The 16512-nt window shown below is 36.0% G+C and overlaps 1 protein-coding gene across 1 annotated transcript in view; it reads left to right on the top strand.

Moving 5' to 3' along the window:
- LOC140636078 (membrane cofactor protein-like) overlaps positions 1 to 16512 on the top strand; it is a 45728-nt gene that overhangs the window by 12808 nt on the left and 16408 nt on the right. Inside the window, exons 5-9 of the mRNA XM_072831547.1 lie at positions 7366 to 7460; positions 8859 to 9056; positions 15046 to 15228; positions 15610 to 15654; positions 15761 to 15805. Coding sequence (XP_072687648.1) covers positions 7366 to 7460; positions 8859 to 9056; positions 15046 to 15228; positions 15610 to 15654; positions 15761 to 15805 — 566 coding nt within the window. The remainder of the gene's footprint in view (positions 1 to 7365; positions 7461 to 8858; positions 9057 to 15045; positions 15229 to 15609; positions 15655 to 15760; positions 15806 to 16512) is intronic.

The following is a 16512-nucleotide window of genomic DNA, read 5'->3' as shown; positions in this document are numbered from 1 at the left end:
TCTTTTGGTTGTCTGATTGCTGAGGCTAGGACTTCTAGCACTGTATTGAACAACAGTGGTGATAGTGGACACTTTTGCCATGTTCCTGACCTTAGAGGAAAAGTTCTTTTTTTCCCCATTGAGAATGATAATTTCTTGTGGGCTTTTCATAGATGGCTTTTATGATATTGAGGTATGTTCCCTCTATCCCTACACTTTGAAGAGCTTTAATCAAGAAAGGATGCTGTACTTTGCTGAATGCTTTTTCTGCATATTTTGAGAGGATCCTATGGTTCTTGTCCTTTCTTTTATTTATGTAGTGTATCACATTGATTGGTGGATGTTGAACCACCCTTGTAGCCCAGGAATAAATGCCACTTGGTTGTGGTGAATACTCCATTTAAGGTACTGCTGGATCCTGTTGGTTGGGGTCTCGGTGAGAATTATGGCATCCATTTTCATCAGGGATATTGGTCATTAATCCTCTTTTTTGGTGGAGTCTTTGGTTTTGGGATCAAGGTGTAATGCTGGCCTCATAGAAAGAGTTTGGAAGTTTTCTTTCCATTTCTATTTTTTTAAACGACTTCAGAAGAATAAGTATTAATTCTTCTTTAAATGTTTGGTAGAATTCCCCTGGGAAGCCATCTGGCCCTGGACTCTTGTTTTTGGGAGATTTTTGATTATTGCTTCAATTTCTTTGCTGATTATGGGTCTATTCAGGTTTTCTATTTCTTCCTGTTTCAGTTTGGTAGTTTATACGTTTCTAAGAATGCATCCATTTCTTCCAGATTGCCTAATTTGTTGGCATATAATTGCTGATAGTATGTTATTAGAATTGTTTGTATTTCTTTGGTGTTGGTTGTGATCTCTCCTCATTCATTCATGATTTTATTTATTTGAGTCCTTTTTCTTTTCTTTTTGATAAGTCTGCCCAGGGGTTTATTGATCTTATGGATTCTTTCAGAGATCCAGCTCTTAGTTTCATTGATATGTTCTACTGTTCTTTTGGTTTCTCCTTCATTGATTTCTGCTCTAATTATTAATTCTCTTCTCCTGCTGGGTTTAGGCTTTATTTACTATTCTTTCTCCAGCTCATTTAGGTCATGTATTTGAGACCTTTCTTGTTTCTTGAGAAAGGCTTGTATTTGCTATATACATCCCTATTAGTATATAGTGAAGGGGATGCCTTTGCTACATCCCAAAGGTTTTGAAGAGTTGGATTCTCATTTTCATTTGTTTCCATGAATTTTAAAGATTCTTTTTTAATTTCCTGGTTGACCCTTTATCCTCCATGTATTTGAGTTATTTCCAAATTTCACCTTTTGACTGAGTTTGTTTCAAAGTATTGTGGTCTGAAAATATGCAGTGAATGATCCCAGTCTTTTGGTACCAGTTGAGACCTGATTTGTGACCCAGCTCTGAATATATCTGTGAAGTCTATCTGGTCCAGTGTGTCATTCAAAGCCCTTGTTTCCTTATTAATCTGCTTAGATGATCTGTCCATAACAGTGAGTTGGGTGTTAAAGTTCCCTACTATTGTTGTATTATTATTAATGTATTTCTTTAGTTTCATTATTAATTGGTTGCTCCCATGTTAGGGGCATAAATATTTATAATTGTTAGATCTTCTTGTTAGATAGATCCTTTGATTATGATATAATGTCCTTCCTCATCTTATTATAGTCTGGTTTAAAATCTAATGTGTCTGATATAAAGACTGCCACTCCAGCTTTCTTTTGATGTCCATTATCATGATAAATAGATTTCCCACCTCCTCACTTTCAATCTGGAGGTGTCTTTGGGTCTAATAGAGTCTCTTGCAGACAGCATATTGATGGGTCTTCCTTTTTTATCCAATCTGATACCCTGTGTCTTTTGATTGGGATATTTAATCCATTTACATTCAGTGTAATTATTGAAAGATATGAATTTGGTGCTTTGTATTACCTATAAAGTCACTCTTTCTGTATTGTGTTTGTTTCTTTCTGGTTTTTGTGATTTTAGGGCTCTCTGCTTAAAAGATTTCTTTTCATATTTCTTGCAGGACTGGTTTGGTGATCAGGAATTCTTTTAGTTACTGTTTGTCCTGGGAGCTTTTTATCTCTCCTATTTTGAATGACATCCTAGCTGGATACAGTATTCTTGGCTGCATATTTTTCACTTTGCACCCTGAATATATCATGCCAGTCCTTTCAGGCCTGCCAGGTCTCTGTCAGTAGATCTTCTGCCAGTCTAATGTTTCTACCTTTGTAGTTTACGGACCTCTTATTCTGAGTTGCTTTCAGGATTTTCTTTGTCTCTGACATTTGCAAGTTTCACTATTATTTTTGGGGTGTTGACCTATTTTTATTGATTTTTAAGGGGTTCTCTGTGCCTGCTGAACTTGGATGTCTGCTTTCTTCCTCAGATTAGGGAAGCTCTCCACTATAATTAACTCCAATATACCTTCTGCCCCTCTTTCTCTTTACTCTTCTGGGGTCCAAATTATTCTAATATTGTTTTGCTTTATGTTATCATTTATCTCTCAGATTCTCCCCTCGTGATCCAGTAGTTGTTTTTCTCTTTCTCAACTACAGTAGTCTCCATCATTTTGTCTTCTATATCACTAATTCTCTCTTCTGCCTTATTTATCTTAGCAGCTAGAGCCTCTATTTTTTATCGCATCTCATTAATAGGCTTTTTGATTTTGACTCTCTAATGTCTTCTCTGCTTTTTTCAAGCCCAACTAGTATCTTTATAATCATTATTCTGAACTCTAGTTCTGACATCTTATATATGTCCATACTGATTAGGTCCCTGGTAGTCAGTACTGCCTCTTGTTCTCTTTTTTGAGGTAAGTTTTTCCATCTTGTCATTCTGTGCATGGATGAATAAATGAGTGAGAGAACAAAATACTAAAATGGCAACAACAGCCCCAGAGAAATACACACTAAACAAATCAGAAGAGCTTTGAAACCAATAAATAAATAAATAAATAAATAAATAAATAAATAAATAAATAAATATTTTTTTAAGAAAAAAGAAGGTTGGGGAGAATAGAGCAATACAGTGGATCCTGTATTTTGGTCCATTTGTTTTTTTTTGTTTTTTGTTTGTTTGTTTTTAAAAGATTTTATTTATTCATGAGAGAGAGAGAGGCAGAGACATAGGCAGAGGGAGAAGCAGGCTCCCTGCAGGGAGCCCGATGTGGGACTCGATCCTGGAACTCAGGGATCATGCCCTGGACCGAAGGCAGATGCTCAACCACTGAGCCACCCAGGCATTCCATTTTGGTCCATTTGTTAGAAAAACATATCCCCAAATTTTAAAGAAAGAAAAACTTATATATGTACAAAAGTAAAGTTAAATACAATAAAAGGATAGAATGTAACTGTAAAAATGAAAATTAAAAGACAAGCAGAAAAAAATATATAAACAGATAGGTGAACAAAACAGAGTAATATACTATATCCTGAGGGTATTTTGGTTGGTTTTTTTAGGAGAAACTACATCTCAAAATTGTGAAGAAAGAAAAGAAAAACTTGCATATATACAGTAATTATAAAGATGAAAATTTTTAAAAACTTTAACAAAAGAAAACAACAGCAACAAAAAAAACAACAAAAAAGTGGAAAAAAGAATATAATCAGAAAGATGAAGAGAACAGAGGCATACACTAGATTCTAGGTGTATTTTGGATGAAAATTAAAGAAGATCCTGTAAAAAAAAAAGAGTTCATAAAATAAGAAATTTATTGTAAGAGGAAAGAGAAAAGAATTAAAATTGAAAGACTAAAGAATCTTGGGGAAAAGACTGAATTCTATGTCCTATTTTCCCCTAGCACTGGAGTTTTACAGTTCTCAGTGATGGGTAAATTTTGTCTTGGCTGGATGTGCTTGCTGATCTTCTAGGGGAGGGGCCTGTTGCATTGATTCTCATATTTCTTTCTCTAAGGCAGAATTGTACCACCCTTGCCAGGGATCCAGGCTAAGTAATCTATTCCAGATTGCTCTGTATGGCTTTGTTTCTGGAAGGCTTTCCATATCGTGTTAGAGGATGAGAATGAAAATGTTAGCCTCCCTATCTCCAGCCCCTAGCTGGAGGGCCCACTCCTCAGGACACCTTCAGGGAAAAGCAGTCAATTCCTCCTTTTTCCGTGGTCTCCGACCTCTCCATGCTCACCCAGCCTGTGACCAGCATTTTTATTTCAGGAGTGCGACCCCATTTCAGGGCTCTAAACCCTGTGGACTCCTGCCATTTGTTTAGGTCCCTGCTTGGAGAGCGTCATGCTGACTGTGCCACCATTCACAGTATAAGGCAACCATGAGCTGAAAGCTGACTCAGTATTGCTGGGTAAAGGAATTTTGGTTGCCAGATTTTTTTTTCTTTTAATACTTTGAACATTCGGTTAGCCCGCTGTCTTATGGGCTCCACATTCCAGATGTGAAATCTGCTAATCTTATTTAGGGTCCCTTTTAGGTGATGATTCACTTCTTTCTTCTAGCTTTCAAGATTCTCTCTTTGTCTTTTGAAGGTTTGATTATTATGTGTCTTACTATGGGTCTCTTTGAGTTCATCTGACTTGGAGTTTGTTGAGCATTTTAGATATTTATAATCACATTTTTCGTCAAATTTGGAAAGTTTCCAGCAATCATTTCTTTAAATATTGTCTGTGCCCTTTCTATCTTCTTCTGAGAGTCTTACAGTATATATCTTGGTCTGCTAATTGGTGTCCCAGCAGTCCCTTTTGCTATTTACTTTTCTTCAGTCTTTTCTCTTTCTGCTCAATAATTTCCATTGCCCTCTCTTCAAGTTTGCCAGTTCTTTTTCCTGCATCCTCAAATCTGTATTTAATTCCTCTAATGAATTTTTCATTGCAATTATTGAACTTTTCAACTCCAGAATTTCACTTAAGTTTCATTTTAGGTTTTTTTGTCACCTAATAGATGTTTCTATTTTGTTCTCACATTGTTTTCTTGACTTTCTACATTTCTTTAGTTCTTTGAGCATCTTTAAGGCAGTTATTTTAAAGTCTTTGTCTAGTAGTTCCGCTACTAGGACTTTTAGGGGCAATTTCTGTTAATTTACATTTTCCTTTGAATGGACCAAACTTACCTCTTTTTTTTATGCCTTGTAATTTTTGTTGAACTATACATTTGAATCTACTAATGTAATTCTGGAAATCCGATTCTACCCTTTCCCTAGGACTTGCTCTTTTATTTTATTTTATTTTTTTTTAATTTTTTTTAAATTTATTTATGATAGTCACAGAGAGAGAGAGAGAGAGAGAGGCAGAGACATAGGCAGAGGAAGAAGCAGGCTCCATGCACCGGGAGCCCGATGTGGGATTCGATCCCGGGTCTCCAGGATCGCGCCCTGGGCCAAAGGCAGGCGCCAAACCGCTGCGCCACCCAGGGATCCCGACTTGCTCTTTTATATTATTGTTGTAGCACATGTCTGGGCCAAGGATCAGCCTGACACGTAAACTGAAGGTCTTTTCAGTTGTCTCGGGCCTTTCCCTGGTCATGCACACTCACTTTTAATTTCCCCCACATATGCAGTTGTTCTTCAGTGTTTTAGTCTTCACTGTCTGGCTCCTGAGAGGGAAAAGGTGAAAAATGATGTGGAGAGCAGAGGATATTGGAAGTTGAATCCTCTGGAAGTCACTTCAGACTGTTAAAAAGAGGCTTATGAGAGTTAGGGGTAGATATGACAAGAGTGGCTGCCCACCTCGTTGGCTGCTTCTCTGTGATCAGAAGTAGAATTCAGTGATAAAAGCACAGATTCCCAATATTTGGAGGACAGGGTTCTTTTTGCCCCTCCCTCCGGCTCACCCAAACTGCTTCTAAGCTGCTTCGGGAACACATACACACCTGCCTTCTGGGAGTGGGAGATGCATACCTGACACTGCGTGAAGATGATATTGACTGAAATCAATGCAATTTACCTGTCCAAGTCTTTCCTTGGAAGTTGTCAGCCATCATCAGAGTTCAGAGTTCCAAAATAGTTACATTGCATAGATTCTTAGAGTACAACTATTGTTAGATGGGGAGATAGATTCCTGGTGTTTACTACCTTCCTATTGTCCCAGAATCATCTCCTAATACATAATAATAGAGAAATAATGAGTGAGCCTTGGGGGAAATGTCAACTGGAAATGTGTACAGGTAATTTCATTGTCTATTTTTTAACTTGATGAAGTAGAAATATTAGAGCATGTTGTCTGTACAGGCATACCTCAGAGATTAGGGGTTTGGTTCCAGACCACTTCAATAAAAGAATATTGCAAAAAAGTGAGTGAAAATAATTTTTTGATTTCCCAGTCCTTAGAAAAGTTAATGTTTATACCATACTGTAGTCTATTAAATGTGTAATAACATTCTCTCTAAAAAAATACAATGTACATAACTTAGTTTAAAAATAGTTTGTTGACATAGAGACAGGAAGTCAGCAAATGTTGTTGCAAAAATAGCTCTGATAGACTTGCACGATGCAGAATTGCCACAGACCTTCAATTTGTAAAAAAAAAAAAATACAGTATGTGCAAAATGCAATAAAGTAAAATGCAATAAAGCAAGGTATACATGTAGTTAATAGAGCATGCTAGGCACTTTGAGGGAATATCAAACATCTAAGACATATTCTCTCCTCAGAGAAGTTGTTGCCATATCGAGAAACAAAATATGTACAGAGAATTGTCAAAGGAAAATAGTAAATGAGAAATGCCAAATAAAGTGATTCATGATCATTACAATGAGAGCTCAGAAGGAGAAGAGAGTACTGTGAATTTAAATCATCAGGGAAGATAATGAATAGGCATATTCTTGAGCTACTCCTAGAAAGATACTCCAAAGATCATCAGTAAGAACTAAAACTCACCTAGCACTCAGTATATGCCAGATGCAATCTCATCGAATCCTCAAAACAGCCCATTGAGGTATAAACTGTCATCCTCTTTGCATAGATGAGAAAGCTGAGCGAGAGAAAAAGTAAGGGACTTGCCTGAGCTCAAATAGAAAGTGAGTAATGGATCTGGGACTCAGATTCAGGCAGGTAAACTCTAGGGCCTAATCTCTCTACTTGGTTGTTGTCCTTACGGAGAAGAATGACAGGAGCATAGGCATAGAAGTAAATGTATAAGGTGAATCCTGGAAATAGCAAAGTGACCAGACTGACAGGACAGATTTATTTAGATGTCTTAGTTCTAGGTCAGTGTTTATTTAAATGCAGAAACTCTGTTTTGGTTAAATTACAGATACTGCTAGCATTCTCATTATATGCCCTTCAAAGAATTTCTGCCACAAACTACTGTAGCACAGAGAAACAACCATGTAAAATTTGCATTCATTATTATATACATCTTGTTAACTGCTAACGAATCCAATAACTTTTTCTTTTCTCATTTAGTTTTCGGTTAGTTGGACAAAAAAATCTATACTGTGAAATTTCTAGTACTGACAGTAATAGAGTGGTTTGGAGTGATGATCCCCCACTGTGTACAAGTAAGTATATTCTTTTGTTAGAATCTAGAACACTAGTTCTTAAAATTTTGTTGTTGGGATCCTTTTATGCTTTAAAATTAGAAAATACAGAGAGCTTTTCTTTATGTGGGCTATGTCTACTGGTACTCATTATAATGGAATTAGAAGTTTTTAAAATAACTTAAAAAAAAAGATTTTATTTATTTATTCATGGTAGACACAGAGATAGAGAGAGGCAGAGACACAGGCAGAGGGAGGAGCAGGCTCCATGCAGGGAGTCTGACGTGGGACTCGATCCTGGGACTCCAGGATCACACCTGGGCAGAAGGCAGGTGCTTAAACCGCTGAGCCACCCAAGGTGCCCTAAAATAATTATTAATTCACTTTTAAGAACTGTAAGCTCAATGCATATTAATATTGCCACATATTTTTTATTAAAAAAGCAGAATTTTCCAAAGGAAAGAATAGTGGCATTGCTTTATAATTTGCAAATCTCTTCAAAATCTGGCTTAAAGGAAGATGTCTGAGTTCAGTCTGTTGTGCTATCACTCAGTTTGTAGTATCTGGATAATTTCACTGTAGACACATAAGGATTAAAGTAAAAAGAGACAGTAATATCTTGATACTGGGAACTACTAATTTAGTGAATGAATATACAGTTGACCCCTAACACAAATTTTAACTATGCAGGTCCACTTATTTGTGTTTTTTTTAACTGTACAGCACTATAAATGTATTTTCTTAATGTTTTCCTTAATAACACTTCCTTTTCTCTAGCTTATTTTATTGTAAGAATATAGTATATAATACATATATAAAATATGTGTTAACTCTTTGTTTTCAGTAAGGCTTCTGGTCAATAGTAGGCTATTAGCACTTAAATTTTGGAGGAGTCAAAAGAAATATGAGGAACTTCAACTATGAAGAGATCAGTTCTCCTAACCCCTACGTTGTTCAAGTGTCAAGTGACTTATAAAATTATAAAGCATTTCTCAACTAGCACTGAGTTTTATTTTTAATCACAAGTATATTTTCTCATTAAAGTGTCAACACCTCTCTCTTTTTAAAAAGATTTTGTTTATAAATTGTCAGCATCTCTTATAATGAGAACTTAAATGGCCTTCCAGATAAACTTAGGCATTTTATATAGAGATCTTATATAAGTATTTAAGAAAACGGGTTTTCTTAAAAAAAACAAACAAAAAAAAAAAAACAAAAAAAAAAGTTTTCTTCTAAAATTTCATGTTTACATTACTGGTTTGAATTTGGAATAATACATTTTCTCACAGAAACTTTCTTCTAAATGGATAGTGGATTTATAGCTAGCTTGAATTCATGCCTTAATGAATTTATTGAAGGTATCATAATCATTTCCTTTCCTTCTGCCTTTCATGTCCTTTTTTATTCTTACTTTTTAAGAGATACTGTGTCAGCCACCTGGAAAAATAGAAAATGGAAAATATTCTGATAGCCACAAGGATGAATTTGAATATAATGAAGTGGTAACTTACAGCTGTGAAAAGTCACAAGGAACAGATGAATATTCACTTATTGGAGACAATAAGCTTATTTGTTCTGGCGATGGTGAATGGAGTAGTAACCCTCCTGAGTGTAAAGGTAATATTTCCATTTCTTTCCTTCTTCATTTGTAAATATTTTGGAAATATTTGGTAAATACTTACCAAGTAAACAAAACAGCCACCTGTGCTTGCTGCTCCCATTAAACTGGTTTCTAATTTAATTTTCTAAAGGTTTATTTGGGGGGGGGGTGGCGGAGAGCAGGGTGGGGAGGGGCAGAAGGAGAGAGAGAGACAGAGAATCTCCAGTAGACTCCTCACTGAGTGGGGAGCCCAGTGCAGAACTCTGTCTCACTATGCATGGGATCACAACTTGAGCTGAAATCGACTTGGACGCTTAACCAATGGAGCCACTAAGGCTCCCCTGATATAATTTAATGTTGGTCAAAGTGACTCAAAAGTAGTTCTATTTATAGAACTCCCCAGCCTTTACCATACATGTTTTTGGCATTCTAATTAATACATTGTGAAATACTCCTGTATGTATGCATGAGGTAGGAATTTTTTTTCCTGGAAACATCAAAAAGCTCAGCATAAACTGGCTTAAAAGTAAGTTTTATCTTGTTTCTATTGTTATCTTGTTATCTATTTCTATTTATCAAGAAATCTGAGAGTTCTGGCTACAGGAAATGGTAGAGCAAATTGTAAAAGACTAACACTCTCACAAATAAGAATGATAAACTCTGGATAAAACATATTTAAAATAATGTGTAAGGATGTAGAGAGTGACCAAAAGCAGAGAGACTATGGAAGGGATTGACTTTTGGAAGAAAGGGACCACTGAATGACAGCAAAATATTTGCTCTATTCAGGTTCTCATAGAACATCCTTTAATACCATATTCTATGGTAGTTTAACTATCATATCATAATATGATAGTTAAAGATTTTTTTAGTTGAAATCGTGCAGATTATATCAGATCACAATGGAGTGAATGTAGAAATAAAAAATTTCTATAAAAGCCCCAAGTATTTGAAAATTATGCAAGATACTTCTTACCAATCCAAGAGTAAAAGGGGAGGTCACAAGGAAAATTAGAAAGTGTTTTGAATTGAAAAAAAAATGAAGAACACAACATATCAAAATATCACTCTGTGGGATACAGCAAAAGCATTGCTTAGAAAGATATTTATGGCCTGAAATATTTATATTAGAAAAAGAGAAAGTCTCAAACCTATGATTCAAGCTTCCACCTGAAGAGACTAGAAAAGAAGAAATTAAGCTCAAAACCCAGGAACAGAAAGAAACAATAAAGGAGGAAATGAACAAAACTAAAAGGAAAAAAAAAATGGAGAGAATCAGTAAAACCAACCTGTGGCTCTTGGAGAAGGTCAATAAAATGAATAAACCTCTTTAGCCAGGCTGACAAGAAAAAAGAAGATACGAATTGGTAGTATCAATAATGAAAAAGAGGACATCACTAAATATCTTGCAGACATTTAAAAAATAATAAGGGAACAACTTTATGCCTATAAATTTGACAACTGAAACCTCTCACAAAAAGAATTATTTAGATCCTATATCCTCACTGGGGATTTCTGCCAAATATGAAGGAATAAATAATAGCTTTGTACGAACTTTTCAAGAAAATACAAGAGAGAGACTACTTCTCAGTTCATTTTGTGAGGACAGCATTGCCCTGATTTTAAAACCAAACAAAAACCTTGCAAGAAAATTACAAGTAATATCCATAATAAAGATAGAACCAAAACTCCTTTACAAAATGTTAACAAATCAAATTCTCTCATATATGAAAAGAAAAATGCATCATAATCAAGTAAGGTTTATTCCATGAATGCAGGGTTGATTCATATTCAAATATTTGTCAGTGCAATCTATCGTCTCAAGACTATATGGAAGGGGAAAAACTACACATGATCATCTTAATAGAAGTTTAAAAAAAGGCAGCTGACTAATCATCTTTTCATGATAACATTTCTCAGCAAACTAGGAATCAAACAGAACTATCTCAATCTGATAAAAATGCCACAGCTAGCATTATATTTAATGAAGAAAGATGAATTTATTTCCCCCTAAGGTAGGAAGAAGACAAGTATATCTACTCTCACCACTGTATTCAGCATTGTATCATATTCAACCTTCAGCAAGAGATAGAAATAGGAGCATACTGGAAAGAAAGAAATAAAATAAAATGCTTGAGGTGATTATTTAGAAGATTTGAAATACTGAAGTTTTAGCAAGTTTGCAAGACACAAGATCAATGTATAGAAAGCAACTATATGTTTACATACTGGCAGTAAACTATTAGAAACAAAAATTTTAAGTACCATTTACAACTTCAAACTTGTATAAATACTTGTGTATGAATCTAATAACACATGTGCAAGATTTTTTTTAAATTTTTATTTATTTATGATAGTCACAGAGAGAGAGAGAGAGAGAGAGAGAGGCAGACACAGGCAGAGGGAGAAGCAGGCTCCATGCACCGGGAGCCCGATGTGGGATTCGATCCTGGGTCTCCGGGATCGCGCCCTGGGCCAAAGGCAGGCGCCAAACCGCTGCGCCACCCAGGGATCCCCATGTGCAAGATTTTGAATGGCTAAAAACAGCTAAACACTTAATAAAAGAAAGAAGACCTTAATAAATAGAAATTTGGTAGCAGGAATTAGACACTCAGTATAATAAAGATGTCAATTCTCCATGGTTGATCTATAAATTCACAAGCCCAACAAAAATCCTAGAAGAATTTTTAAATTATTTTTTATTTGAAAAAAATTTTTTAAAGGTTTTATTTATTTATTCATGAGAGACAGAGAGGCAGAGACATAGGCAGAGGGAAAGCATGCTCCCTGTGGGGAGCCTGATGTAGGTGGGACTCAATCCCAGGACCCCAGGATCATGACTTAAGCAAAAGACAGATGTTCAACCACTGAGCCACCCAGGTGCCCAAGCAGCAGAATTTTTTATATAAATTGACAAGCTGAATCTAAAATTAATGAAAAAACTAATGAAACAAAATACTCAAAGCATTTTTGAAAAGAATTTTATAACTCTCATTCTTCCTGGTCTCAGGACTTAATTATAAAATATAGTATTAAAGCATATAATCGAGACAGTGTAGTATTGTCGAAAGGGTATAGAGCAATGGAACAGAATATAGTCCAGAAATAGACCCTTCCAGATGTGTCCAATTGATCTTATCATAGTTGCACAAACAATTCAATGGAAAAATGATAAAAGTACAGGCATAATTGGACATAAATATTCAAAAATATCAAAAAGAACCCTTAATTCATGTTAATACAGTATAAAAATGTTTACTCAAAATGGATAATGGATGTAAATGTAAAATCCAAAACTAAAAAAGTTTTACTAGAAAACAGAAAAAGTTTGTGACCTAGCCAAAGATTTCTTAAATGCAACCATAAGAGCACGATCCTTTAAAGGAGAAAAAAATCAATGACAGACTTTTTAAGAGCTCAGAATGTCTGCTGTCACACAACACTGTTAAAAGAATTTTTTAAAAAGTGCCATGGACTGGAGAGAAAATATTTGCAAAACACATACCTAATAATGGACTAGATAGATAGATAGATAGATAGATAGATAGATAGATAGATAGATAGAACAGCTCATTTTTTTAAATGGGCAAAGTGTTTACATTTATCTATTTAATCAAAGAAGATATATGGACGGCAAAAAGTACATGAGAAGTTGCTCAATATCATTAGCGATTACAGAAATGTAATTTAAATGACAGTGAGATACCTAGATGCCTATTAGAATGGCTGAAATTAAAAAAAACTAAAACTAAAACTAAAAGCTAAAAATACCATATACTGGTAAAAATAGAAAGCAGTTGCAACTTTCATACACTTTTTTAAGAATGAAAAGTGATATAACCTCTTTGGAACACAGTTTGGTGATTTCTTATAAAACTAAGCATACACTTACCATACAACTCAGCAATCCAAGTAAGATGAAAATACGCTCACATAGGAATCTGTGTGAGAATATTCAGCTGCTTTAGTTATAATCACCCCAAACTGGGAACAACCCACTTGTCCTTCAACTGGTGAGTGAATAAACAACCGCGGTACATCCACACAATGGAATACTCCTCAGCAATAGAAAGGAGTGTGCTCTAATCCATGCAGCAACGGGAATGAATCTCTAATGCATGATGCTAAGTGAAACAAGCCATACTCAGGGGCAGTGGTCCCATTATGACATTCTGGAAAAGCAACTGTATAGAGATAGAAAACAGATCAGTGTTTGGCTGGTTGGTGAAGGGGGTTGTGGAGGTGGGGAGGGTTGATTACAAAGGGGCATGAGGAAATGTTGGGGGGTAATGGAACTCTTCTGTGTCTTTACTGTGGTGATTGCATGATTATTTGCGTTTGTCAGACCTAATACGGCTGTACACTTAAAAGGGTGAGTTTTACTGTATGTAAACTGTGTCTAGCAAACATAAGGAAAACCATTAGTGCAGTTAACAGCAGTGTAGCGCGACAGGGAAAAGATCGGTGAACCTGACGTCAGGAGAATATGATTGGAAATGAATGCTTAGAAAGAGAGAGACTTACAGATCCGTGGAAGGGGAGCAGGAAGTCAACATACGTGCTGTTGGTGCTTCAGAAAGAGAGGAGAAAGAGCAGTATGGAGGTGATTTGAATAAATATTGGCCCCAAATTACCCACATTTGTCCCAAAACAATAACCTCACAGAACCAAGGAAGTCTGACCCCAGCAGGATAAACACATTGTTCTAATTTACCAAGAAACCCCCACTGAACTAAACACATCATGGTAGAACTAAAAGGTTAAAGGCAAAGCAGCCAGGAAGAGGGGAGAATAAACACATGTCACAGTGTCCTCCCCCAAGTAAGAGTGACAGCTGACTCGTGCTGAGGAACAGTGGAGACTGGAAGACAGTATCTGCTAGCATGCTGGAAAAACCCCAAAACGCGTAATCTAGAATTCTCTGTCAAGGAGAAATCTTTCAAGACTGAAGGTGATGAAATGAAACCTTCTGAGATAAACCCATGCCAAGGAAATTTGTCATGAGCCGACCTGCACCATGGGAATTGCTATAGGAAGTTCCTCAGGCAGAAGGGGAATGAGAGCTGATGGAAAGTCAGAACCCTGGGGAACAGAGGAAGAGCAGTCCTCTGGTTGAAAAGGCTCTCCTCTTTCTGGCCCTTGTCTGTTGGTCAGATTGAACGTCCTAGGATGTTCTGTTGTAGTCCCTGCCCCAACCCTGTGGTGTTGGTTTTTGGTTCCAAATTCTGCCAAGCCCCTTAGTAGATCCTGAGAGCGATCTATCAGGTCATGACCAGTAGTTTCCTTGGTAAGAAGCAGAGTAGAATGGGAAATTGAGCAGAGTCCACTGGCATGAGGCTAACTTGTATTTCAGGCCTGCGTGCTCACATACTGGTTTACAGGGTAAAATGTGCCATTTGATCTCTAGGCTGCAGGCCAAGATGTTTGGAAAATGCTGCCCTAAGTCCACTGGCCTTTCCATTTCTTGCAAATCCCTGTTTGTGTATGTTGTTGCTCCCTGAGAACGACCTTTCTGCGTATGTGTGCATGACTACCTGCTTTTCGACTTTTAAGTTTGAGCTCAAGTATTACTTTCTTAGAAGAGTATGTGTTTCCTGCTTTCCTGGGAAAGCAGGGTACTGCAGTCAGTGTCAGCATGACCTTTAAAAAAATCCCTAGAGCAAAGGACGATCAAAAGTTGCTCTTGAACTTACCCCAAATGTGTATGTGGCGGTCAGACCTTTCTCAAAACTTGTCACTAATGGGAAAAAATGTAGGAAAGCCAATAAACTATAATGTGAGTCTTTTCTAGGAGGAAAAAAGTTACTAGATTTCTCTAAATCCATTTCCCTGGAGTTAAAATGTACATACATATACAGGGTTCTTGGGTATTTTTTTCCTTAATTAACAACTTGCCTTTCATTCCTTGTCTGTTTCTTCCCACTGGAAATTACTGCTTTGCATTATTTTTTCTGTCCCTGTGTTAACGCAGGTTTCCATTAATTCTGGAATTTCTTTACTTTTCAGTGGTCAGATGTCCACTTCCAGACCCCGAAAATGGCAAACTGGTGTTGGGATTTAGCAGGAAATACTACTACAAAGCAAGAATTGAATTTGAATGCCTTTCAGGGTTTTACCATAAGAGTACCAATTTTGCAATCTGTGGCAGTAACAGTACTTGGGAGCCTGAGATGCCGATGTGTCTTAAAGGTACAATGGACATCGTTTTCCTTCTTGTCTTTTTTTTTTTATTATTATGATGTTGTTTCTTTGACATTAAATATCAGTGATGCCAGATAGTTGAAAAGAAGCAATTTTAGTATTTAACTCTGTCTTGGATTTATTTCCCTGACAGATAAATGACAAAAAGAATTCTGCTAGGGTCTTTGCATGTTATGTATATACCAATGTATATAAATTTCTCTCATGTGGCTCTTTTCTTCTGTGTAAAAAGGAATAGCCATTTTCCAGAAAATTGAAGCTGAGACTTTCTACCTAAATAAGTCAAGAATGAAAGGCATACTTCATATGAATGAAAAGAACACAATAATTCCCAGGTGGCTGATCCATTTTACATTATCTTTTTTCCAGTGCCGATTCCTCCTACTACCAGTCCTCCGATTTTGAGTCATACAGGTTTAGTAACTTACTGCTTATATCCAGAAATCTTTAAAATTCCTGGTGTTATGTGCCGGTAATAACTCCCAGTCATTTGATACATTTACATTATTTTGTTTTCCAGTGTCGAGTCCTCCCAGTACAAACTCTCCAATTCCGAGTGTCTCAGGTTTAGTACCTTCCTGCTTATATTTTTAAAAATCCTCTAAATAATTAATTACATGCATTCATCATGTTCAGTAATGAAAAGAGAAAGAACATATTGATAGCCACTTTTAAATTGTTCACGATTCTAAAACTATTTGCCATAGTGTACAGATATAAACAGATATGCAAACTTGGGCAAGTTATATAAACGTTAAATGTGTCTGTATTTGTAAAATGATTTAATGCCTTCCTCATGGAGTGATGGCAAACTTTTAATAGGATTCATTTAAAACAGCACAGTGCCTCGCATATGAGAAGTTCCTAAAGGTAGCTTATATGACATCACTCGAATTAATATGAGTGAAGAGGAAGGTCCTTGTCTTGTTTTAACATATATATTTTGCTATGGCCAGAAGGAAATATCTTCCAGATTTCAGAGTTGCTATCTTTGAACACCATTATTTGTATGATTTATTGTCATTTAACATCTGGAATTTACATCTTAAAGTACAAAGCTATAGCAAACTTTGTTATGCATATATTCTGATGTATTTGTGCAAATACATATTTGCACAAATTACCAGAAGTAGAATTAAAAAGTTTAAAATGTATATTTTCACTTTGAGAAATGGTCAATCTTTTTAATATCAGAAATCAAGATTAAACCCATAATTTTGTATCGATAAAGTTGGTGAACCAAAAGAAATTAATTTTTTCAGAATCCAAGCC

Source organism: Canis lupus, chromosome 6 (genome assembly GCF_048164855.1).
Source record: "Canis lupus baileyi chromosome 6, mCanLup2.hap1, whole genome shotgun sequence".
NCBI lineage: Eukaryota > Metazoa > Chordata > Mammalia > Carnivora > Canidae > Canis > Canis lupus.
Note: the sequence above shows the minus strand (reverse complement) of the source record. Positions and strands in the feature narration are given on the sequence as shown.